The sequence below is a fragment of the Eleutherodactylus coqui genome, chromosome 1 (assembly GCF_035609145.1).
Source record: "Eleutherodactylus coqui strain aEleCoq1 chromosome 1, aEleCoq1.hap1, whole genome shotgun sequence".
In the NCBI taxonomy this organism is placed as follows: Eukaryota; Metazoa; Chordata; class Amphibia; order Anura; family Eleutherodactylidae; genus Eleutherodactylus; species Eleutherodactylus coqui.
The window spans coordinates 244,095,731-244,121,514 of NC_089837.1; the positions used below are offsets into that span (position 1 = coordinate 244,095,731).

General features: G+C 42.5%; 1 protein-coding gene across 4 annotated transcripts in view; it reads left to right on the forward strand.

Annotated features, from left to right (window-relative positions):
* AFG1L (AFG1 like ATPase) overlaps positions 1-25,784 on the forward strand; it is a 116,656-nt gene that overhangs the window by 29,955 nt on the left and 60,917 nt on the right. For 3 of the 4 annotated variants that reach the window (XM_066607456.1, XM_066607464.1, XM_066607480.1), the window contains exons 3-7: positions 2,076-2,127; positions 3,121-3,222; positions 3,567-3,697; positions 14,708-14,807; positions 23,476-23,534. In XM_066607456.1, the coding sequence (XP_066463553.1) occupies positions 2,076-2,127; positions 3,121-3,222; positions 3,567-3,697; positions 14,708-14,807; positions 23,476-23,534 (444 nt within the window). The remainder of the gene's footprint in view (positions 1-2,075; positions 2,128-3,120; positions 3,223-3,566; positions 3,698-14,707; positions 14,808-23,475; positions 23,535-25,784) is intronic. The other variant, XM_066607472.1, reaches the window with a different exon arrangement.

A 25,784-nucleotide genomic window follows, 5' to 3' on the forward strand; every position in this document is an offset into this window, starting at 1 on the left:
TAGATGGACATTGTCTTCATTTGGCCTCCCAAACCATGTTACTATGTTACATATAAAGCCACACAGTTGTGGGGACAGCACAGTTTCTGGACCTGACTTTCAGCTACTGAATGAGCGTGTGAATGAGAAGGCGCAGTACAAGCGACTACTTCCTCTACCAATTATAGCTTTCATTTGCAAAACTACTTGCAAAACTAAATATTGTTGTCATGAAGTTCCTCTGATCTATGACTTCCTGTTCTCAGATAGATCCAAGTGTATGTATTTAGCTTTATTAGTGAAGTGCAAATATATTAAGTTACTATACAGATCTGTAACACACTAAAAAACTAAAGAAATTTCATGAAAAGACATTTCATAGTGGCAGAATAAACTGTGGAGAACACCCTAAATGTATCAGTAGGGGGAATGAAGCCTAAAATATAGGCTAAGTTCACTCTGCGTTGGGGTATCATGTTCAATAAGTGCTCCTGATACATATATGTTGAATTGAGTTCCGTGAGAATGTGAGCCGTACTTCATATGCTGTGAATTAAGTATACCTGTTTCAGAAAGAAAATTGAAATGTCCATTCTTGATGCGGTTTCCGCATTAAGGGCTCAGTCACACGGGCGTTTATTGCCGCGATTTGCGCATGCGCATGCGTCCGGCGATTTTTTTTTTTTTTAAACCATTGCTTTGCAATGGTATCGGACACATGAGCGCTTTTTATGCGCTCGTCCGATAAATTAGAGAACAGAAATCGCAGATCGCACCTATCTGCGATCTGCGATTCCTGTTCTCTTCTCTATATGCGCTCAATGGGGCCGGCGGCAGCAGCGCCGACCCCATTGAGAACATATAGAAGACAAATCATTCTTCTCTGCCACAGCTGGAACAGCTGTGGCAGAGAAGAACGATGTTTGCCCATTGAATTCAATGGAGACGGCAATACAGCCGACTCCATTGAAAGCAATGGGCTGCCGGCGTGCGCGGGATGAATTGTCGGGAAGGGGTTAAATATATAACCCCTTCCCTGCAATGCATCCTGAAAAGTGAAAAAATAAAAAAAAAGGATGTAGTTACCTGCTCCTGGCAGCCTGAGATCCCCGCGGCCGTCCTGCAGTGGGTGTGAAGGGGGTGTGACTCAGGCTTGCCCCTGATTGGCTCAGCCTGAGCCAATCAGAGGCTGATCTCAGTCACACCCATTCATGAATTCATGAATGGGTGTGACTGAGACTTGCCTCTGATTGGCTCAGCGCTGAGCCAATCAGGGGCAAGCCTGAGTCACACACCCCTTCACACCCACTGCAGGACGGCCGCGGGGATCTCCGGCTGCCAGGAGCAGGTAAGTACATCCTTTTTTTTTATTTTTTCACTTTTCAGGATGCATTGCAGGGAAGGGGTTATATATTTAACCCCTTCCCGACAATTCATCCCACACTCGCCCGCAGCGCTTTTATTCAATGGAGCCGGCTGTATTGCCGGCTCCATTGAATGCAATGCGCTGGACAGCTCCGGCCCGTTTCTAATGAAACGCGGCTAGGAGCAGATTTTCGGGCGATTTTTCGGGCGATTTTTCGGCACCGGTCACACGATTTGCGCATGCGCATCCGTCATGCGATGCGCAAATCGCGTGAAAAAACGCCCGTGTGACTAAGGCCTAAATGGTGCTACTGCATGTGCAGATCCTCGTCATCGGTGCTGGATCATGAGGCATGTGTCATTTTGACTATAACCAAGGCTTAATGTGCCCCTGGACTTCTGATAGCTAATTATGCCAAAAGAGCATCTGTTTGGCTGCTAAACGTTGGTATACCCTACCAGCTGTACTAAGACATGTAGTTAATAGCACATTATGTTTTTTTTTTTAAATTGGTTTATCGGTTTTTACAATGGGAATTACCTCTAGGGCATAGATCGGCTGCACAATTTTAAAATGCTCAATGATCAAACATGGTATGAATGTATTTTGGTCAATACAAATGGCATGTAGCCATTCAGACCTCAGTGTAATAACGTCTTACTGATAAAGCCTATAGGCATAACATATGCAGATGCTTACATTTACCTTTCGTGCTTACTTCTCATTTTAGTTCTTTGCTCGGCTGAAACCTCCAAAAGGATTGTATGTCTTTGGAGATGTTGGTAAGTGATATTTTTTTTTCTAGAAAAAAAAAATAAAAAGTTTTCAAAAAAACCTTCCCATCTCTTAAATAATAAATGATTAGTTCTCCCACTCAGATACCACAACAACTCCCAGAATCTTGAAAATAATCCAGTTCTATCAAATACATGAATGTAGCCGTCTGTTGTAGTAACAGTGGTTAACATAGATTGATCACCATTCACATTCACTACTCACACTGATCACATTGCTTCTTTCAGAAAAGTATATATAATACTAATACATGTTCCAGGAACAGACATCCAAGTTTAGGCTAGCTGTAACTGCAAGTTGCGCCCCACAGACCTTTACATCCATAAAGAAAGCTGAACAGCACTCCAAACATATGAAGAGTATGAATGCACTCCTCCTCTGTGGGAATAATCCTGATTGTCCAACAATACAGATCATCTAAAGAAGCAGAAGGCCTTTCCAAAGTGCAGTGTCAAAAAGTGGAGTTATATAAACAGTACACAGCCCCAAAATATGCTAGTGTTTACCTAGCCTAGAAGTTGGGGTAAACCTCACAATTATTGAAAAAAAATAAATAAAAGTTTAAATTGTGTTGTACAGTTGATTTGAATACTGAATTTACAGTAGTTTTATGTTCTCTTTTTTAGTTAAAAGTTTTGAAACTTTTCTTGCTAACAAAAATATATGTTCCACTGTAGATTCAACAATGAGATGAAATTGTTGATTCCTTTGCATTAATAGCCATGTAGAAGCAGGACAACCTCAGATGTGTGGGCTGCAGAAAACTGTTGTGTTCTATCACTAGTGGAGAGATGGCCTGCTACAGTGGTTATAGGTTGTTATAGCCAGTAATTACTGTACATTAGCACAGCTTGAGCCATGTGGAAGATTGGAGTTACTGTGAGCTGTCATAGGAGCTTCATTAGTAAGTGGTAGGACAATGGTAAATGACACTCAATGAAAACACAAATGCACTTATTCTGATTTCTTATCATTTTAAGGTACTGGGAAGACAATGGTTATGGACATGTTTTTTGCACATGTTGAAGTTGAGCAAAAAAAGCGAGTACACTTCCATGGCTTTATGCTTGATGTACATGAAAGTAAGTCATTTTTCTATCCAGTTTAAAAGACTGACAGAGATGGAAACCTAGTGAAATGGAGGCCAAAGTGGCCTCTCTGTCATACTTTAACCCCTATGGTTCTGTCCAGGTTTCCGTCCCTAGGCAGGGACACCCGAGACGGGGAGAGAGAGGGAGCAAAGATGTCATGTGAAAAGAGCCTTATCTGTGCTGTAACCCATTGCTTATAATTTAGACTAAACAAAAGTATATATTTTTCTAATTTAATTTTTTTTTTTTTTTTTATATATAACTTTTATAATTGTAAGCATTATTTTTAAAAATGTGTGTAGTGTCTATTAAAAATATTGCCTGTACATATTTAGGAATACACAGACTTAAAAAAACCTTACCAAAAAGGAAGGCGGGATTCATGGCTAAAACTTATGACCCCATTGCACCAGTAGCTGAAGAAATAAGTGAAGAAGCCTGTCTTCTATGCTTTGATGAGTTTCAGGTACTGTAAGTAGCAATAAACTGTGTGATATCTGTTCATCTAATGTGACGAAGGTCAGCCTAAGGGTGAAGTCACACGAACGTAGATCGGCTCGGTTTTCACGCCGAGCCGATATACGTTGTCCTCGTGTGCAGGGGGGGGGGAGGATGGAAGAGCCAAGTGCAGGAACTGAGCTCCCGGCCCCCTCTCCGCCTCCTCTCCGCCACCTCTGCACTATTTGTAATGGGAAGAGGCGGGGCGGGGGCTAAGTTTACCGAATTAGCCCCGCCCCCGTCCCACCTCCCCCCATTGCAAATAGTGCAGAGGGGCGGAGAGGAGGTGGAGAGGGGGGCGGGAGCTCAGTTCCTGTACTTGGCTCTTCCATCCTCCCCCCCCCCCCCACCCCCCCCTTCACACGAGGACAACGTATATCGGCTCGGCGTGAAAACCGAGCCGATATACGTTCGTGTGACTTCACCCTAAGGGTCCTTTTACACAGAGCAAGAAATCATTGGAACAAACAAACGAAGACAAAGTTGTTTGCGTTAAAATGCACTCTGTTTACACATGCAAATAATAGCTGACATTTTTTTGTCATTTGCTCCTTGACTTGATCGTTGGCATTTCAGGGAACTGTGCCAGTGAATGGGAACTACTGAACAAATGCTTTTTAGCCATAACAACTTGCAAACAACTTGATGTTTTTTGTGTCTACATAAAATTAACGATAAGCGAACTAATTATTGTTCATCTAATTATTGGTTGTGTTTATACTGAAGGATTATCATTCAATTTCACACAATCCAATGATTTTTTTTGGAATAATAATAATTTTGTGTAAAAGGACTCTAATATATTCTTAGGACCTCATATGCAGCTCCCAGGTTCACAGAAGAAACTTTAACCACCCTAGTTATATTTTTTAAATTGGAGTCAAACTAATATACATATTTATATAAGGTACTTAAACAAATCCGATTGAAAGTGTATTCTCATCAAATGAATCCATAACCACTGGATAGGGATAACTTGCTTATCAGTGGGGGTGCCCATGTGCGCCTCCACTCCTTTCACTTCAGATGGAGCCCTGAACATAACTGAGGGCTTGAACTAGGGGACCTCCGGCTGTCATGTTAAGTGAAAAAATTATATAAGTTCGAGCACTCCAAGTGTGGATGTAGAAGCAATATGTGGTCAAATATTAAAGAGACACTTACTGCAGTGGGGTCCTTCAGGGACTGCCAGAAACTACCCTAACATCCAGGTCCGCCAAATGAGCTGTTGCTAGTCAATATCAAAGTTCGTGATTCATATAGTGGGAAGTAAAGTTTTTTTTTTATTATCATTAATGCAAAAGACCTATAATGGTTCAATGTGTTTCGAAGAAGGTTCTCTCCTTTATTAAGCACAACTGAAGTAACAATGTAACAGTCAGCAGAATTTAAAGAGTGCATTACCTTGTATTCATTTGTAGTAGGAGGAGAAGGGATTGAGCATAATTGCATTTGCCACATTGCATTTGCCACGGGACCTGAAAGGTGGTCGCCAAGAGGGAGGGTGCATTCAAACGACCTACACATACGCGCACGCTATGTTGCATACACTCCCGTATGGGATCGGAAGAATGCTGTTGCCAGTTTGGCACATCAAAGACTTGTAGGGAATTTTTCACTAGATTTCTGGCCCATGTGACGGGAAATCACTAGGTTGTCATGGTGAAATGTAAACACACATGAAAATGGCATTTAAGCATACTCCGATGTAATAGTGAATGCACATAGTATAATTCATCAATACACAATAAATAAAGGGGACACACAGAACATATAGTAACGCACAGAATATATAGAAAGTATACATAGTCACATAAAGCATATGAAAACATGGGAAATAAGCTAAAAAGCAATCAAATAAAATAAGGTCAAATGAAAAGAGTAAAAAAAAAAAAAACTTATTGGGTTATAATTTATCGCATGTAAAACCACAAATAAAAAGGAGATGCTGTAGAGGGGGAACTACAGGAAAATAAAACACGGAAGATTAAAGATCTAAATAAATATATAAAATATAAAAGTGTTCAACTAAAGCTGATGAGAAAGAATACAATTACTATAAAATCAATTACTGTAACATCCTGATAGAACAGCAGTACTGAAGGAGGTAAAAGGGATAAAAATGCTAATAAAAATTGTTTAACCCCTTAATGACACGGCCTATTTTGGTGTTGAGGACCAAGCGATTTTTTTTTTTTTTTTTTTTTGGTATTTTTCCATCTCCATTTTTCAAAAGCCATAACTTTTTTATTTTTCCATGGATGCAGCCGTATAAGGGCTTGTTTTTTGTGTGGCGAGCTGTAGTTTTTATCTGTGCCACTTTTGGGTACATAGACTATATGATAACAGGGAGAGAAAACGCATCAATTCTGCCATAGATTTTTATTTTTTTATTTTTTTTACAGCGTTAATCATGCAGCATAAATGACACACTACAATTTTTCTGCGGGTCGGTACGGTTACAACGATACCAAAATTGTTAGATTTTTTTTTTTAGGTTTTTACACTTTTTTGCAATAAAACCCCCTTTTTTTTGGAAATCTTTTTTTTTTCTCTATAGCTGCATTCAAAGTCCTGTAACTTTTTTATTTTTTATGTACGGAGCTCTGTGAGGGCTTATTTTTTGCGAAACGAGCAGTAGTTTTTATTGGTACCATTTTGGGGAATGTACGGCTTTTTTTGATCACTTTTATTGCATTTTTTTGGAGGCAAAATGCTAAAAATTAGCATTTTGCCTCTGTTTTTTAGCATTTTTTTTCTACGCTTTTTGTCGTACAAAATAAAAAGCGTGTTTAACTTTTTGTACACGTCGTTATGGATGCGTCAATACCCAATATGTGGGGTTTTAATTTTTTTTCCCCTTTCTTAATGTTAATATTAGAAAAAGCATAAAAAAAGGGGTTTTTTTTACATTTTTCTTTTTTTTACACTTTTCCTTTCTTTTTTTTACACAATTTGAGTCCCTCTGAGGGACTTACATCACTGTACCGATGATCGCTGTTATAAGGCATGGCAGAGCTACTGCTGTCCCATGCCTTATCGCTCATACAGCGATCTCAGGCATAGGCAATACAGGATGCCAGTGTCTGGCGTCCTGTTGCCATGGTGACAGGCCGAGCTCTCGCGATGACATCGCGAGAGCCGGCCGGAGACACAGAGGGAGCACGATCCCCCTGTGAACTCTTTCCCTGCCGCGATCTACTTAGATCGCGGCAGGGAAGGGGTTAACAGCGGGGTGTGCATCTCCGATGCCCCCCCGCTGTTGCAGCGGGACGCCGGCTGTGACTGACAGCCGGCTCCCGCTGCGGGATAGCGCGGAATCGTATGTGAGCCCGCGCTATCTCCAGGACGTAAGTTTACGTCCTGTTGAGGGAAATACCAGGCTGCCAGGACGTAAACTTACGCCCTGCAGCGGGAAGGGGTTAAAAGATAAAATTCCAAGGGAGGAATAATAATTTGAGCAAGGAGATGTCTGGGTGGAGGTGGAGGTAGGGGTCACCATTACATATTTCCAAAACCTCATTAAGGCCATTTGGCACTAAAGTATGGATACAAAATATCCAGTACACCGCCTTGATTTTAATTTGGAGAACTTCCTATAAGAAAATTTTTCAAGTGGGGTCAGGCACATTAGAGATCTCTTTTATGGTGGGTGGAAAAGTGTCGGGTTATGCTGTGTTGTTGGAAACCCTTATAAATGCTTGAATGGTGTTTGTTTGGCTTTTGCGCTAAGGGTATTCGTAGTGCTGCTAATATATTTCAAGCAACAATGCCATTCCAGCAAATAGATGATATAGCTGCAGCCACAATTGCGCATGATGTGTACGGTGGCGCTCCATTTCTGGTCATCGGAACTCTGAGTCCTCATTTGGCGACCGCCTGTTTCCTGTCCCCGTGGAAAACACATGTAACGTGACGATGCAGTTGTGCTCAATTCCTTCTCCCGTTGCTACTAATCAATACAAGGTAACGCGCTCTTTAAACTCTGACTGTTACATTGCTACTTCAGTTGTGCTTGATAAAGGAGAGGGCCTTCTCCGAAATGCGTTGTACCATTTTATGTCTTTTGCATTGATGATAATAAAAAAAAGAGCTTTTCTTCACAACATACGAATCAGGAACTTTAATATTGACTGTCGACAACTCTCTTGGCAGACCTGGATACTAAGGGGGTTTCTGGCAATCTCTGAACCCCCCACTGCAGTAAATGGCTCTGCAATATTTGACCACATACTCTACACCCACACTTGGAGTGCTGGAACTTTTTATTTTTTTTAGTTAGTTTTTCGCTTTCATGACCAAGGTGTTTTATTCCTTTGGGCTGTTCCATTTGCACTCTCCGTTACTGGATGTCCTGGGAGATGAGGTGTTTGCTGGTGGCAGTATAGTCTTTTTAGGAGCCTTTACATACCACAGGTTTGACCGCCTGCTTGTTTGTCAGACCATCTACACCGGGTGAGTCTTTTCTATTCCTTTGTCTTTTAGCAACTTCCTGGATCGCTGTCTTGTTTCAGATTGTCTCATTTGAAGTGACTAGAACGGTTGTACACCTGTGTGGCCTCTATTGCCTGCACTCTACACCTGTGTGGCCTCTATTGCCTGCACTCTAGGACATGGCAGTGCTGACCTTTCCGGATCAGTGGGGGTGCCAGCGGTTGGACCCCCACTGATCAGCAAGTTATTCCCTATTCTATGGATAGGGACTAACATTCTGTAATGGGCGTAACCCTTTTAAGCTCTATAAGCAATTGTATATGCTGCTAGATGCCATTCCGCATATTCGTCTACAAGGCGTTGGTGAGAAAATGACTTTGTTAGTTTATATGTATGAAATATACCTTCACAATAAAAAAAATCTTAAAACAAGATCAAAATTGAAATTTCCAACAGGATGCACATGCTTTGTGCCAACACTAATTACTGGTTATATATGCTTATATTTGCTATTCATTATGTGGCTCTGTACCAATCAGCCGATGACAGAGTCCCAGGCACTTACACATGTAAATTAACTATTAGATTTTTCTTTTCCCTTTTTTTTTCTTAGTTAAGTGAGTCATAATAGAAAGCAACACTAGGTCATAATAAATCTTTTCTCTTAAATGCTAATGAAATTTCTCCATTCTCTTCATTAGTAGACTGCCATTAGTGGTAATTTGTAGCCTTCTCTTTTGTTCTACAGTATAATGAATGCGAGATACTGGGGGAAAAAAATAAAAAATAAAAAAAGACTATTACAAGAATACGTTGCCCATTGTTTTTCCGCTTACTTCTGCTGCTCTGAAACAGAGCTGTAATTTTACAGTATAAGTAAGGGGACAAGATCAAAAGAGAGTAAATTGGCAAGCAAGCACATCAAGTGACTCTTGCTTTATTAATTAGATAGCTTTTACAAATCAATTTATTCTCCTAAGGCAAAAGGCATTTGAATCGGTGCAGCATCAAAACACTACATTATAGCCGCAGGCAGATCTATTCAGTGCTTTTTCTTCATTTATCAGACAGTTTGGTATATTTCTGTCCTTCATATAATTCAAATGTTATTACTTGCAAACACTAGTTCACAAGTAATGTTTGCCTCAGTAAAAAGGAAATCGTTACAACTGTAATAAGATATAAAGAGGAGACTTAAATACACGTAAATTGCATGCCAATTATCTGAAGCTGCTCTTGTACCAACATGGATTTCGTCACTCATGTCAAGCGTCTGATCTGGAGTAGCATTTTATAATGACACCAGTGCACTTGTTTATCGTCCTATGTTACTGTTCCTCAGGAGCCAAGTAGCTGGTACATCTAGAAATTTTCTATTTACCCCTACAGTAAGTTTTTAGGTTTATTGTATTGGTTATGAAAATTCAGATTGCTGGGCTACTTGCAGTAGCCTATCTGGCTTCAAACACTTACAATAATTTATCCATCTCCATTACCATAAATTGGGGGAGGGGGGGGAGAAGCGCTAAATATATATTCCTATGTGAAAACGTTAAAATTTTCATTGAAGGGATTGTCTCAAGAAGGCAAACTTTTTTTTTTTTTTTAAAAACACAACCTTAGGCCTCGGTCAAACGACCGTTTTTTGCCGCGATTTTGTGGATCGCATGACGCATCCGCAAATTGTGTGACCGGGGCCGAAAAATCTGCAGCTGGCAGCGTTTTCGGCGAAACGGGCAGACACGAGGAATCGCAGATCGTGCCTATCTGCGATCTGTGATTCCTTGTGTTTTATATATGCGCTCAATGGGGGCGGCGGCAGCAGCGCCGACCCCATTGAGAACATATACTACAAAGATCATTCTCCTCTGCCACAGCTGTAACAGCTGTGGCAGAGAAGAATGATGTTCGCCCATTGAATTCAATGGAGCCAGCAATACAGCCGGCTCCATTGAAAGCAATAGCTGAGAGCTGCCCCTGATTGGTCCTTGCGCTGAGCCAATCAGAGGCAGCACTCACTCACCCATTCATGAATTCATGAATGGGTGAGTGAGAGCTGCCTCTGATTGGGGAGGGCTGTGACCAATCAGAGGCAGCCCATTCAGCAGGCGGGGATTTGAAATCCCCGGCTGCTGAATACTACACAGAGCAGTTCAGGAGAACTGCCGGCCGGCCGCGGCTGAACTCCGGCTGCAGGGACAAGGTGAGTATATATTATTTTTTTATTTTTACACATTTTAGGATGATTTTCAGGGAAGGGCTTATATTTTTAAGCCCTTCCCGAAAATTCATCCCGCGGTCGCCAGCAGCCCATTGTATTGCCGGCTCCATTGAATTCAATTGGCGAACATCATTCTTCTCTGCCACAGCTGTTACAGCTGTGGCAGAGGAGAATGATCTTTGTAGTATATGTTCTCAATGGGGCCGGCGCTGCTGCCGCCGGCCCCATTTAGCGCATGTATAGAACACAAGGAATCGCAGAACGCAGATAGACGCGATCTGCGATTCCTCGTGTCCTATAATTTATCGGACATCCGCATAAAAAGCGGCCATGTGACCGATCCCATTGCGAAGCAATGGTTCTAAATATGCGCAGATCGTATGCGCAAATCGTGCGAAAAAACGCCTGTCTGACCGAGGCCTTACCCTGCAATCAGCTTCTCTAACGGGAAAACTGCATCTGGACAGACGTATGTACTAGTATAGATAAATGTAGTATTACATGATGAGCATTTATTTAATACATGGAAGGCTGAGTCTGCTAGAATGGCTCTTGGTTCTGACTCCTAATGCAGAGTTCTCTCTCTAATGTTTTTGTTCCTTTGAAGTCCTATGAGAGAATCCTTTTAACCCCTTAAGGACCAAGCACAGTAAATTTACGACGCTTGGTCCTGGGCCGATAGGAAAAATATGAAGCGGCATTATCGGCACTGATAAGCGCTGGGCTCTTCATTTACTGACTGCACTCATGTTCTTTCTCCCCTCCTGTATGTCAGAGAATACAGGGCATCAGGGCAGAGGAGAAGGAACATCTGGCTTTCAGTAAATGAAGAATCCAGCACTGTTCAGCGCTGTTTCTTGCTCACCTATTCACATAAGTGTGTCTGGTGGCCTCCGGGAGCAGAGCGGGGGAGAAAGCCGTGCAGAAACAGCATGTCGGGTCTGTCCCGACATCGGAGCCATAGAGGAAAATCATGATGTCGGGACAGCCCCGACAGAGGCTTGGAAAGGGTTAATAAATTATTATTTTACACAATCTTACAGTTTAAATGACTATTTAATTATGTAGAAATCAATTTAAAGGGGTTGTCCCATGAAAGGAAGTTACCTTCTGGTCACAAGATAGATGGGGGACAACATGCTATTCAGGGTCCAGAGCAGTCTGCAGTGAAGGTAGTTGCACATGCTGTCTATTCATTGCAGCTATTTCCAGCAGTTCCATTGAAATAAATGGAGTGGTTGTGCGCATGTGTGACCACCTGTCTTCAATATGGAACACTCAGACCGCAGTTCTCAGGATCAGTAGGGAAGGGGGATCCCTAGTGCTCTCTCACTAATCAGTAAGTTATCCTATACTGTGGTTACTTGAAAACTTATTTTTGTGGGACAACCCCTTTGGTGGGGAATTGTTGATTTCCTTGTCAGTTGGAGGGACTTAGAGTCTCCCTATAAAATTATAGAATTTAATTTTTGGAAAATATTTTTTTTCATGTTTTTGCACCATAAGTATATTAGCAGTTGATTTAATAAAACATTTTGGAAATGGACAGATATTGTAGTGTTTGGGGAAGGGGGGCTTGAGCTGTTTCACACCAAATACTTGTTTATAACCCTCCCACCCTCATCTGACTATTCACAATATGGAATAATGAGCATACAAACATTAAGAAGAAAACCAGTCTTATCAGGTGTACACACATAATGGTATACTCCTAATGGTATACTCATCCATATTCTGTATATTAGGGAACCATTGATGCAGTTAATCAGTGTAAATGCTCTAATGCTTATGTCTTCATTTAGTAAAGAATATGGTGTGCTTGGTGTTTGTTTGAAGTGCACTTCCTTTGTATAGCTCAGTGGGCTTTTGAGAGGTTACAGGTTAAGGTCTATTGAGGAAGTGACTGTGAACAATTGTTGCAGACAATAATAATAATGCTCTGCCTCACTACTGAGCCCCATGTATTTCAGGCAGGCCATCTGCTGAATTGTGGCGTTCCGTTATCTTATAATAGTGTCTGTATCAGTCGATTCCACTCAACCACAGAGGACAAGTAGCTGACTAAAGTGCTGTAACCTAGTATCTTCTCATCTTTCACCATTTATACCTACAGAATAATAGGATTGTAAAATAACATTCATGTTTTGTGATGTTCATTATGTTCGCTCTAATTAAATGGTTCACCCTAATGTTTTCCCCTACACTATGAAGGAAGCACTCGTGTCTTTAAATGAATGGTAATAGTATTAGCTGCGCCTGAATGCTATGATACTGTAGTATAAGCAGAACACCAATTTTGTAAAATTATCAACTAAACGCTTTAAAGGTTGCATGTTTATAACTGCCATGCAGATTTCTTCCAGCCACTAATAGTTTTTGTAGAATTTAACGTACAAACGTCTTCGGTTCCTTACTTTTCCAGCACATCCCTAGTTTTTCCAACTCTACACAAATACCATGTTCCTTTTGTAATGTAGCCCCATAGATAATAATAGCACCCCCTCTGAGCTGACCCTGGCTCCTTACATAAAAATAATAATGCCCCTGTTGTGTAATCCCAAGCCCCTTACATACTAATAGTGCCAACTTGGTTCTATCCTAGGCCTGTTGTATAATAACAGTGCCCTTTTTGTTCTACCTCAGGCTACTTGTATGATAATAATGACCCCTTTGTGCCAATAAAAATAAAGAAACCTAAAAACTCACCACTCCCATGTTTAGCCGATTAGTTTGTTTTTTTTCCGTCAGTCTATGCATAGAGGACTACTTGAAGTAGTCCTGGATATTCATGAGCTGCAAGCTAGCTCCACCCTCCAGCCAATGATTGTCAGCTCTCTGCTTATTACTGTGCATAGGGAGAGCTGTCAATCATTGGCTGGCAGGCGGGGTGGGTGTGACAACTCATGAATATGCAGGACTACTACTTCCTTGTGTGGCTGCTACTAATAAAATGCAAGGTTATTTCAAACTATTACACAGATACGTACAACAGACATATCAGTGTGACAGGCACTACCTTATGGTCCTCTCAATGAAGGCTGCAAAAAAATGGTGACAGATTCTCTTTAAGTACATTATATGGTACCATCAAAAAGTACGCTTGTACTTTCATTGGCATTATGTATTGTACACACCTATAGAGAACCATAGGGCTCTCACGCACGAAATACACAATAAAATAGAGCATGCTGTAATTTTTCTTTCACGTGTGACATATGCAATGACGTGATTGTTCTAAGCAAGAGAAACGACGTAATCTTGTAGATATGATACCTTTAATTGGCTACCAAAAATACATGATGTAATAATAGCGAGCTTGCGAACCAACGAAGGGTTCTTCTTCAGGCTTAATGGATTGGATCTGAAGAGGCATGGATCTTCAGATCCAATCCATTAAGCCTGAAGAAGAACCCTGCGTTGGTTCGCAAGCTTGCTATTACATCATGTATTTTTGTTACCCATTAAAAGGTATCATATCTACAAGATTACGTCGTTTCTCTTGTTGAGAACAATCACATTTTGCTCTACTGGCTAACACGGTACCAGATCTTTGTTTTCATTATATGCAATGACTATACGCAAGTGTGAATGCATTAATGAAAATCCATTTACTTTCATTGACATACAAAGTGGTGAAGATATGCTGGTGTGAATGAGCCTTAAAGGGGTTGTCTCATGAAAGCATGTGGGGTTAAGCACTTCTGTATGGCCATATTAATGCACTTTGTAATGTACATCGTGCATTAATTATGAGCCATACAGAAGTTATTCACTTACCTGTTCCGTTGCTGGCGTCCTCGTCTCCATGGATCCGTCTAAAATCGCCTCTTCTGGCGATTTTAGACGCGCTTGCGCTGTGCGGTCTTCTCCCTTCTGAATGGGGCTGCTCGTGCCGGAGAGCTGCTCCTTGTAGCTCCGCCCCGTCACGTGTGCCGATTCCAGCCAATCAGGAGGCTGGAATCAGCAATGGACCTCACAGTGAAGATCCCGGCGGCCATCTTACTAAGGTAAGTAAGAAGAAGGAAGAAGTCGCCGCAGCGCGGAGATTCGGGTAAGTACTACCCGTTTTTTTTTTTTTTAACACATGCATCGGGTTTGTCTCGCGCCGAACGGGGGGCCTATTGAATAAAAAAAAAACCTGTTTCGGCGTGAGACAACCCCTTTAAGGGTCCCAACAGAACCTTCGATGCAGACGTGAATGGGCCCTTAGTTGTACTTTCATAGTGAATGATATATTACAAATGTAGGTTACATCGTGCAAACATCTACAAGGCACATGTTACTGGTTGAAATTGTAAAGTTAATTTTGTTCTGTTTCTGCAGGTGACTGATATTGCTGATGCCATGATTCTAAAGCAGCTTTTTGAAAATCTTTTTCAAAATGGAGTTGTTGTTGTTGCAACATCCAATAGACCACCAGAGGGTAAATTTTATTTTTTATAGTTTTATTAACTTTTTTTAAAATTCATTTTAACACAATAAAAGATAACTGAGCCTGGATTCTCACAAGCGCTACAACTTTCTGTTGTTTGCCCCAGTCTTCAAAGCTGAATAATGGAAAAAGCATAAGTGCTGGGTCTGTCATAAGACCTGAATGGCACTAGACAGATCCCATTGACTATAATAGGGGTCCGTCTGGCTCTAGGTAAGCCTGCCAGCATTTTATAGGAAAACATATAGTAGTATGCCAGAGACGCAGCTGGCCTAGGAGTCTGTGAACTCCGCAGGGGCAATCAGGGAATAGAGGCTCTGTCCGGCCATGTAAATGCTGTGGTCAGCACTGACAGCCAGGACTGGAGATATCTCTCTTGGCTGCTTCGGTTGTCCATTGTGTTTTACAGCCAGCAGCCACCTTGTATGGAGTGGGCTTAGCTCCTTAGCCCGATCCATACAAATTGTGCACTAAATGTTTGTATAATTAATCACTTTGCAACAATTACCAAAGGCTTGCATCAGCCACAGAGGGTTTTATGTCTGTGTAAGAACAATATATGGGCTCCTTGATTTCCAACTTTGATGTTCATGGTACATATGGTATGTTCACTCCTGAGCTTTACTTACAAAACAGTAGTTTTACTGGAACCCAGCTGTGTTGTAACAGCAACTCATCTAATGGAGAGTTATGATGTCACTGCTGCTTTCCTGACAAAAGCAGACTATGGTGTCATTAGGTATATTAAATGGTGGGTTCGAAAAATACACCTTGTCCTGCCAAAAAACAAGCCCTCATAAGGCTACGCCGATAGAAAAATAAAGGTATTGGTTTTTGAAAGTGGAGAACAAGAAACAGAAATGAACAAAAAGGTCTGCAAAGGGCTAAAGTCAATCAGCAAAGCTTAAAAAATAGTTTCCATATAGACAAGACCTTATGGATCCAGTGGGCCTCTCTATTGTCACAGGTTGCACATATGGTATATGTCTCCCCTTGCATAACAGATGATACAATTTATGATTCATAATTAGAGATGAGCGAGCACCAAAATGCTCGGGTGCTCGTTACTCGGGACGAAATTATCGCGATGCTCGAGGGTTCGTTTCGAGTAATGAACCCCATTGAAGTCAATGGGCGACCCGAGCATTTTTGTATATCGCCGATGCTCGCTAAGGTTTTCATTTGTGAAAATCTGGGCAATTCAAGAAAGTGATGGGAACGACACAGCAACGGATAGGGCAGGCGAGGGGCTACATGTTGGGCTGCATCTCAAGTTCCCAGGTCCCACTATTAAGCCACAATAGCGGCAAGAGTGGTTTCCCCCCCCTCCCAACAACTTTTACTTCTGAAAAGCCCTCATTAGCAATGCATACCTTAGCTAAGCACCACACTACCTCCAACAAAGCACAATCACTGCCTGCATGACACTCCGCTGCCACTTCTCCTGGGTTACATGCTGCCCAACCCCCCCCCCCCCCGCACGACCCAGTGTCCACAGCGCACACCAAATTGTCCCTGCGCAGCCTTCAGCTGCACTCATGCCACACCACCCTCATGTCTATTTATAAGTGCGTCTGCCATGAGGAGGAACCGCAGGCACACACTGCAGAGGGTTGGCACGGCTAGGCCACGACCCTCTTTAAAAGGGGCGGGGCGATAGCCCACAATGCTGTACAGAAGCAATGAGAAATAGAATCCTGTGCCACCGCCATCAGGAGCTGCACACGTGGGCATAGCAATGGGGAACCTATGTGCCACACACTATTCATTCTGTCAAGGTGTCTGCATGCCCCAGTCAGACCGCGGTTTTTTATAAATAGTCACAGGCAGGTACAACTCCGCAATGGGAATTCCCTGTGCACCCACAGCATGGGTGGCTCCCTGGAACCCACCGGCTGTACATAAATGTATCCCATTGCAGTGCCCATCACAGCTGAGGTAACGTCCGATTAAATGCAGGTGGGCTTCGGCCCACACTGCATGCCCCAGTCAGACTGGGGTTCTTTAGAAGTGGACACATGCAGTTACAACTCCGTGTGGACCCACAGCATGGGTGGGTGCCAGGAAGCCACCGGCGGTACATCAATATATCCCATTGCATTGCCCATCACAGCTGATGTAACGTCAGCTTTAATGCAGGTGGGCAAAAAATTAATTGGATTACACTGTAGGCGAGGGCCCCAAAAAATTGGTGTACCAACAGTACTAATGTACGTCGGAAAAATTGCCCATACCCAACCAAGAGGGCAGGTGAAATCCATTAATCGCTTTGGTTAATGTGGCTTAATTGGTAACTAGGCCTGGAGGCAGCCCAGTTAAAATAAAAATTGGTTCAGGTGAAAGTTTCAACGCTTTAATGAGCATTGAAACGTATAAACATTGTTTACAAAAATTATATGACTGAACCTTGTGGGCCTAAGAAAAATTGCCCGTTCGGCGTGATTACGTGAGGTTTCAGGAGCAGGAGCAGGAGGAGGAGGATGAATAGAATACACAGATTGATGAAGCAAAAAGGTCCCCGTTTTTGATGGTGATAGAGAACGATGCTTCCATCCGCGGGTGCAGCCTATGTATTGCTTAGGTATCGCTGCTGTCCGCTGGTGGAGAAGAGAAGTCTGGGGAAATCCAGGGTTTGTTCATCTTGATGAGTGTAAGCCTGTCGGCACTGTCGGTTGACAGGCGGGTACGCTTATCCGTGATGATTCCCCCAGCCGCACTAAACACCCTCTCTGACAAGACGCTAGCCGCAGGACAAGCAAGCACCTCCAGGGCATACAGCGCGAGTTCAGGCCACGTGTCCAGCTTCGACACCCAGTAGTTGTAGGGGGCAGAGGCGTCACTGAGGACGGTCGTGCGATCGGCTACGTACTCCCTCACCATCCTTTTACAGTGCTCCCGCCAACTCAGCCTTGACTAGGGAGCGGTGACACAGTCTTGCTGGGGAGCCATAAAGCTGGCAAAGGCCTTGGAGAATGTTCCCCTGCCTGCGCTGTACATGCTGCCTGATCTCTGCGCCTCCCCTGCTACCTGGGCCGCGGAAATGCGCCTTCGGCCACTAGCGCTGTCGGATGGGAAGTTTACCATCAGTTTGTCCGCCAGGGTCCTGTGGTATAGCATCACTCTCGAACCCCTTTCCTCTTCGGGTATGAGAGTGGAAAGGTTCTCCTTATACCGTGGGTCGAGCAGTGTGTACACCCAGTAATCCGTAGTGGCCAGAATGCGTGTAACACTAGGGTCTCGAGAAAGGCATCCTAATATGAAGTCAGCCATGTGTGCCAGGGTACCTGTACGCAACACATGGCTGTCCTCACTAGGAAGATCACTTTCAGGATCCTCCTCCTCCTCCGGCCATACACGCTGAAAGGATGACAGGCAAGCAGCATGGGTACCCTCAGCAGTGGGCCAAGCTGTCTCTTCCCTCTCCTCCTCCTCATGCTCCTCTCCCTCCTCCTCAACGCGCTGAGATATAGACATGAGGGTGCTCTGACTATCCAGCGACATACTGTCTTCCCCCGCCTCCGTTTCCAAGCGCAAAGCGTCTGCCTTTATGCTTTGCAGGGAACTTCTCAAGAGGCATAGCAGAGGAATGGTGACGCTAATGATTGCAGCATCCCCGCTCACCATCTGGGTAGACTCCTCAAAGTTTCCAAGGACCTGGCAGATGTCTGCCAACCAGGCCCACTCTTCTGTAAAGAATTGAGGAGGCTGACTCCCACTATGCCGCCCATGTTGGAGTTGGTATTCCACTATAGCTCTACGCTGCTCATAGAGTCTGGCCAACATGTGGAGCGTAGAGTTCCACCGTGTGGGCACGTCGCACAGCAGTCGGTGCACTGGCAGATTAAACCGATGTTGCAGGGTGGCAGCGTCCGTCTTGGACTTGCGGAAATGTGCGCTGACCCGGCGCACCTTTCCGAGCAGGTATGACAAGTGTGGGTAGCTTTTCAGAAAGCGCTGAACCACCAAATTAAAGACATGGGCCAGGCATGGCACGTGCGTGAGGCTGCCGAGCTGCAGAGCCGCCACCAGGTTACGGCCGTTGTCACACACGACCATGCCCGGTTGGAGGCTCAGCGGCGCAAGCCAGCGGTCGGTCTGCTCTGTCAGACCCTGCAGCAGTTCGTGGGCCGTGTGCCTCTTCTCTCCTAAGCTGAGTAGTTTCAGCACAGCCTGCTGACGCTTGCCCACCGCTGTGCTGCCACGCCGCGCGACACCAACTGCTGGCGACGTGCTGCTGCTGCTGACACATCTTGATTGCGAGACAGAGGTTGCGTTGGAGGAGGAGGGTGGTTTAGTGGAGGAAGCATACACCGCCGCAGATACCAGCACCGAGCTGGGGTCCGCAATTCTGGAGGTGGGTAGGACGTGAGCAGTCCCAGGCTCTGACTCTGTCCCAGCCTCCACTAAATTCACCCAATGTGCCGTCAGGGAGATATAGTGGCCCTGCCCGCCTGTGCTTGTCCACGTGTCCGTTGTTAAGTGGACCTTGGCAGTAACCGCGTTGGTGAGGGCGCGTACAATGTTGCGGGAGACGTGGTCGTGCAGGGCTGGGACGGCACATCGGGAAAAGTAGTGGCGACTGGGAACCGAGTAGGACGAGTACGTTCGCTCATCTCTATTCATAATCTATTATGGGCATATTTGTATTAAAAGGCTGCACTTTGTAGAAATTACTTTGTAGTTAATATATAATTTTCCTTAAAATTGTATTCTCCAGCGCAGAGTCCCTTAGCGATGATACTAGTGCTCGACGATATAAACACTCTGTCTCATGTGACAGTATTTGGCTACCATCATTTAGAAAACATACTTAAAAGAGAGCAAGTTACCATGTGGTGAACCCTGATCTTTCATAGCGTTCATTAAACAATAGGATTTGCATAGGTGCTGTATGAAAACACCATAAATTTTAGTTTTTTTCCCCTTTTTCATTCTTCCAGATCTCAAAGAAGAGCTTTAAAAACCTTGCAGATAAAATATTCTTGATAGTTGAAGATTGAAGGAGAATGGTGTACTTCATTACCTTTCTAATTAGCATCATATTTAAATGATAGTAAAAAATCTCCTCTTAAGATTAATCAATAGTCTTCTTCCTTAAGTGTCATAGAGTAACTGTGGTCTCTCATACTGAAATACTGAATAAATTATGTTAGTAGTATTTTTTAATAAAAAAAGGATCAAAAGTATCTTTTTATCCAGCAATACAGAGCGTGTATGTGTGTGTGATCATATATGTGTGTTTAATAAATAAATATACACACACACACACATTAGTGACAACTTGGGGGTTGTTAGCTCATTGGATCACCATTTTTTCCTCCACCTGTTGTGCCCTCGTAGCCACACGGTCAGCTTCCAACTGCGTCCGTATTTTCTGATTAGCCATTCCTATCCTAGCAGACCACTCTCGCCGCTGCAGCAGGTACATCGATAAAAGTTCCCCTATAGCTCACTCCCACAGCAGCAACCACCTTATATCCACAGTAAAGGCAGTCACCTGGTTTCTGGAAATTTTGCAATTCCAGTAGCAGACTTTTCACATGTAGTATGCCATTTTAAGCCATCTTGGCTCTTTACTGCAACATATCACTTTCATCCATGGAAACCAGCTTCCCTCTCACCACAGAAGATCAGGCCTTTCCGGACACCACAGCTGTGTTGTGTGCCATTTTCTTTACCATATCCGAAAAAGGATTACCATCTTTCCGCCACTAGATGGATGGTCGCACCCCAGTAAACCAGGTCCAGGCCAGACGTTTAGTAAAAATGTAGTAAATCTGCAGCAATCATAAAACAATCTTCGCCCTGTTATTACTCGTCACAGTGTACACAAATTCATACAAGTGTCTGGCCGCTACATAACATAGGATTGCATCTAACTAATAAACCGGCCTAATGTCTTAGCAGAACTCGGAAGTCCATCACCTCAAACCCATCCAGGGTGCTAGTCTAAGGGCTGTCCACCATTGTCAGACTCATGGTTTTCCATTATAGTAGGAGTTCCACACTAGACCAATGCTTGATCTTCAATGGACCAGAATGGACTTGATTTCCAATAGACCACAGGGAAATTTCTGCTTTGCAGCCACACCGACCCAGGTATTGGCTAACTAATTAAAAACAGAAAACCCCTGTGTGCTGGAGTCGGTCTGGCAATGATCCCAGTATGTACATTTGGCGAAAATTACATAACTGCAGCCAATCAGAGGTCACAGTGTCACCGACCATTTTCCTGGAATTGGCACTCACATCCTGGGCACCATAATGCCAGGAGTTCAGGATGGTGACTCTGTGGCCTCTTAAATGATTTCTGCAGGACATGCATACTGGGATTGTCATCAGAGCTCCATAGCTGTTCCCTAGGTGACTGACTAGAGGTGAGTATTACTACTTTATGCCATGCCCAGCTGTTAATCATTTTTACTTGTAGTGCGAAAGGCATATTTTCTCTTCCCATCCTTGCTGAATGGCAGGCTCTTCATGGTGTTGTGGAAGAGTTGTACTATATGTTCTGAGCTAGTTAGAGGTGTCCCCCCCCCCCCCCCCCCGCCTTTTCCCTCCCATGTGTTTATATGTATTCAAGTCTTTATTCAACGATATTAAAGTAACAAATCTGTAGAACATGTATTTTGCATTCTGTAGAGGTACAGAAGAGAAATACATCTAAAAATATATCACAGTGATGCATCACAACTATATATAGTCATGGGTTCTACAGAACAGTAAAACAGTTTATACGTATTGATAGATACTATAGAATATTCAGAACAATAGGTAACGGCAAGAACCCAGAAACACTAATATACCAACATACTTAATGTAGCTGAGATAAAACACTGCTGTCAAGTCATGTAGTGGGCATTGTCTAAAAGCATTGACATAAAAACAAAGCATAGACAGGATAAAAAAGGAATGAAAGTAGGGATCAAACTATAGAGCTAGACAAGCCGAAGCTTTGGAGGACAGAAGATAAGAGCATCATTGAGGTGTTTAATGCATTCATGAACAGTCTTATTTAGTTGTTTAGCTATCCTGTGGCTATGCTATCCATGTTTTGTACATCTATCAAGTAGTACAATATGTCAATGTGATCTTTGGACAAAAATGTGTGTTTTCTGGTATAAATTACATTAAAGGAAATGTGTCATCAGAAAATGACCTGTTGTTTAGCTCAAGCTTTTATATAAAACCTTTTTTTTATATTTTCTGATTTTTCCATTTCACTACATATAAATTCTGATTGCGAAGGAAAATCTTGAGAACGGCGAAAATGTTTACAACCATTTCCCCAACCTTTTTATGTTTGCGTCAAGCTAGTAAATATAAAAAAAAGCCTACAGGCTTTTTCTTGCACCACACTTTGACCCTTTTGCGTGACCTCTGGTTGATGTTTTTGGTGTCATTAGATTTTTGACATCCTCGCCATTGCCGTAAAATCATAAAACTTAAACTGCCATTTACATGCAACGATAATTGCTCAAAATTTGCTCAAAAGTCATCGTTTGAGCGATAGTCATTGTGTGTAAATGCTCCCATTTTCCACTCTTCAACTGCACAATGATTTTTAGGTGAGCATAAAATCTGGAAAGAAGATCACACAGACCCCATGCTGTGTTTGCTGTCCATTGTGCTGTATTCTCCATGGGAGTACTGATTACATTGTCTTCAGTTTAAGCCCTGTGGCAGAACAAAGTTGCTGAATACAAAGAACAGACCACCTGTTGTTTTCTGCATACAGGTCCAGGAGGCTCATTTACATGCAAATGAAAGTGATAAGCTGCTAATGAACATCAGCAGTTTATGCAAAAGAATCACTCAAAACCTTTTTGAATGGTTTTTTTTTTTGCATGTAAATGGGCCTTAAGTTTGATGCATTGAGTGACCTGTGAGGCAAGGTCAAAGTTCCCATGTTAAGTCTAGCGGCGCTGTTCTGCTTCAGCCAATAGCGTTGCTAAGGAGACTCAGGGTTCATTCACACTGGCAAGGGTGATAATAACCCTTGCAATCCATGTGGAAACCCCTGGATACGAAGTGGTTTCACATGGAAACAACCTCCCATCTCTGCTGGACTGAAGGAATCACCTGGCGTGGCAGTCACAGCCGCAGCAGGGGATTGCTATGTTCCCCCATTTATTTCAATGGGTGGGTGCTACTGCAGCGGGCCCCATTGAAAACAATGGGTGATATTGCAAAACGGAAAGACATGCTACTATTTGTTTTGGGTTTTTTTCGGCATAGCATCGCAACGCTGTGCCATGCAGGAAAACATCACAAATGTGAATTAACCCATTTTATGTTCATTGCGTCAAGCTAGTATTAAAAAAAACTATAATGCCCTCAGTTTTCATTCCCGCCATAAAGCCTAGTAATATTCTGATACTTCCTCTTCTGTGTGGAAAACTTTTCAGCAGTTGCCTCATTATCATCACTGCTTGATTACAATGAAAGCTAACACTTCTATCTGTCTCATATCTATTGTTATCCTGCTTATGGTGATAATGAGATGACTGCTGAAAAGTTTTCTCTACAGAACAGGAAGGTTTAGAAATTCTTTAGAACTATGTTAAACATGAACATGTATACAATAGGTTATTTTCTGAATACACATTCCCTTTTACAGAACTAAGTAGTACTGTTAATAACATTTTGTCTTTTCCAGACCTTTATAAGAATGGACTTCAGCGAGTTAACTTTGTGCCCTTCATTGCTGTTTTAAAGGTAAGCAGAACCACATAATAACATTGAGTGTGTATGTGGGTTTGCATGTTTGCCCGTTAGATCTCCATATATTGATTATTTTGTTGAATAATTTTTTCCCCTAAATTATTAATAGCTTTTACATGGACACCAGTCTCTCTGACATCCTTAATTTTTTTTTTTATTTTTTTTTTAGATACATGGTTTAAAAATTTTTGTCCATGGGGAAAAAAATATTTTGAAAACTGCTTAGCAAGGTGTAAGACCCAAAAATGGCATAACGTCAGTGCTGTGAGACCAAATGTCCTTCAGCCAAGTGCCTGGAAATGATTCCGAAAGAGTCCTGTAACGATAGTGCCACCTGTCCCTGGATGGCGGACAACAAAACAGTAGAAGCTGCTTGTGCTTGTCAGATGATCCTCTCTGCTGGTGGTCTGTCAAGGGTGTACTGAGCCCAGTTGCTTTGTGTTCGTACCCTCACGTATTTACTGGTCCCAACACCTCCTAACAGTCTGGTCAGAACGACCAAGGTGGTGAGCAATTTTTTAATACAACCATCCAACTTCTTGCATTCCAATAATGCACCCCATTCTCAAACTCTTAACTGAAAGTAGCCTTAAAGCCCCTTAAAGACCAAGCTCTGTAAATTTACGGCACTTGGTCCTGGGCTTTAATCCCGGCCGATAGCAAAAATACGGCATGGGATTTAGACTCTGCTCTGGCAATCAAGCAGGAGCAGGTCGGGTTCTCAGCTGTTACTCACAGCTGAGAACCCAGAGGAGAACGGAGAAGCAGTTTTTAACCGCGATCTTCTTTCCTGGGTACATAGTGCTCAGTGAGCGCTATGTATGAAGAAGTGAAAGTAGAAGTCTTTCTTCCTGTACGCCACCCGGCGATCATGTAACCGCGGGGTCTTCCTGTTACAGCACACCTGCAGGGTCCTAGTAGATCATGATCAACTCTGCCAGTAACTTTTGTCACTACAGAGGATATTTTCCCCTGTAACTGAGGCTCCTATGAATGCCCCAGCTACAGTGGAAAAGTGTATAAAAAAAAAAAAAAAATGCCATGTGAATGACCCCCAGAGGTCTTATATGACATCATGGAGGACATAGGTAGTAAAAAAAATTGTTGCATAAATAAGTGGAAAAAGTTACAGAAAGAAATAAAAATATATGCATAAAAAATAAAACCCAAGGCCGACATATGCACCCAGTAATTCAAAACCATACATATTATTATTATTATATAGCAAAACGTCCGAAACAAAATGAGGAACCCATACTACTCTACTTTAGCTTAAATTTACTGATTATTAAAAAAATATCTATAAATGTTAGCCTTTTTTTATCTTTTTACCTCCAATAAAACTAAAAAAACGGAAAAAAAGACAATGAAAAAGATATAAAAAGCCCTATATGTCACGGGAAAAAAACAGCAGCAAAAATAATTTTGGTAGCTGAAGGAAAAAAAAATAGGGCAGTAAAACCACCACATGGGTAAAATCCCTAAAAAGTGTCTGGTCCTTTAAGTACAAAACAGCCTGGTCCCTAAGGGGTTAAGATGTTGTGGGGTGTGTGTGTGTATATTTTTTTCACAAGGGCTGTAGTTCCTGTCTTCCCATGGTATTTGTCTATATTGATTGGTACCTCCTACTTTCACCTGTAAATACAACTACTATAAAATACACCAGTTGCACACACTTACTTTACCCCTTTTATAACTAGTTTGTCTTACAGGTCTAACTAGAAGTTGTACAGAAACACTGTATTTTTGTGTATTGAAGTAATTTATGGTGCACAACTGATTACTGTACAATCCTAGGTCTCGCCTATAAATTCTGTTTACTGACATGGATATCCTTTGTGTAAATGCCTTGAAGTATTACAAACTACAGATCAGATGAGAATTTTAGGTATTTACCTTTAAATAAAACACTATACTTAATTTTTGATTTGCTGGATGTCCTCTTAATGTACTGTAAATTGTATTTGATAAAAAGCAGTGCTGATTTAATGTAAAGTACTTCTTATTGCCATCTTCGTAATGTTAATCAAATCCCGGAAAGAACTGTAAGCTGGTTAAAAGGACTTTTTGAGTTCTTTATCACAAGCCATAGTGGAGGTCTGGAGAGAGAGTCTTTAATCCAATAAGCATTTCATTGAGCTCATGAATAGAAAGCCAAGGGAGAAGCTACAACAAGAGTGTGTTGAGGGTCATTTTAACCAGGTGGAGCTCCCTGGGATTTGACAAATGTACCAAGAAATTCCT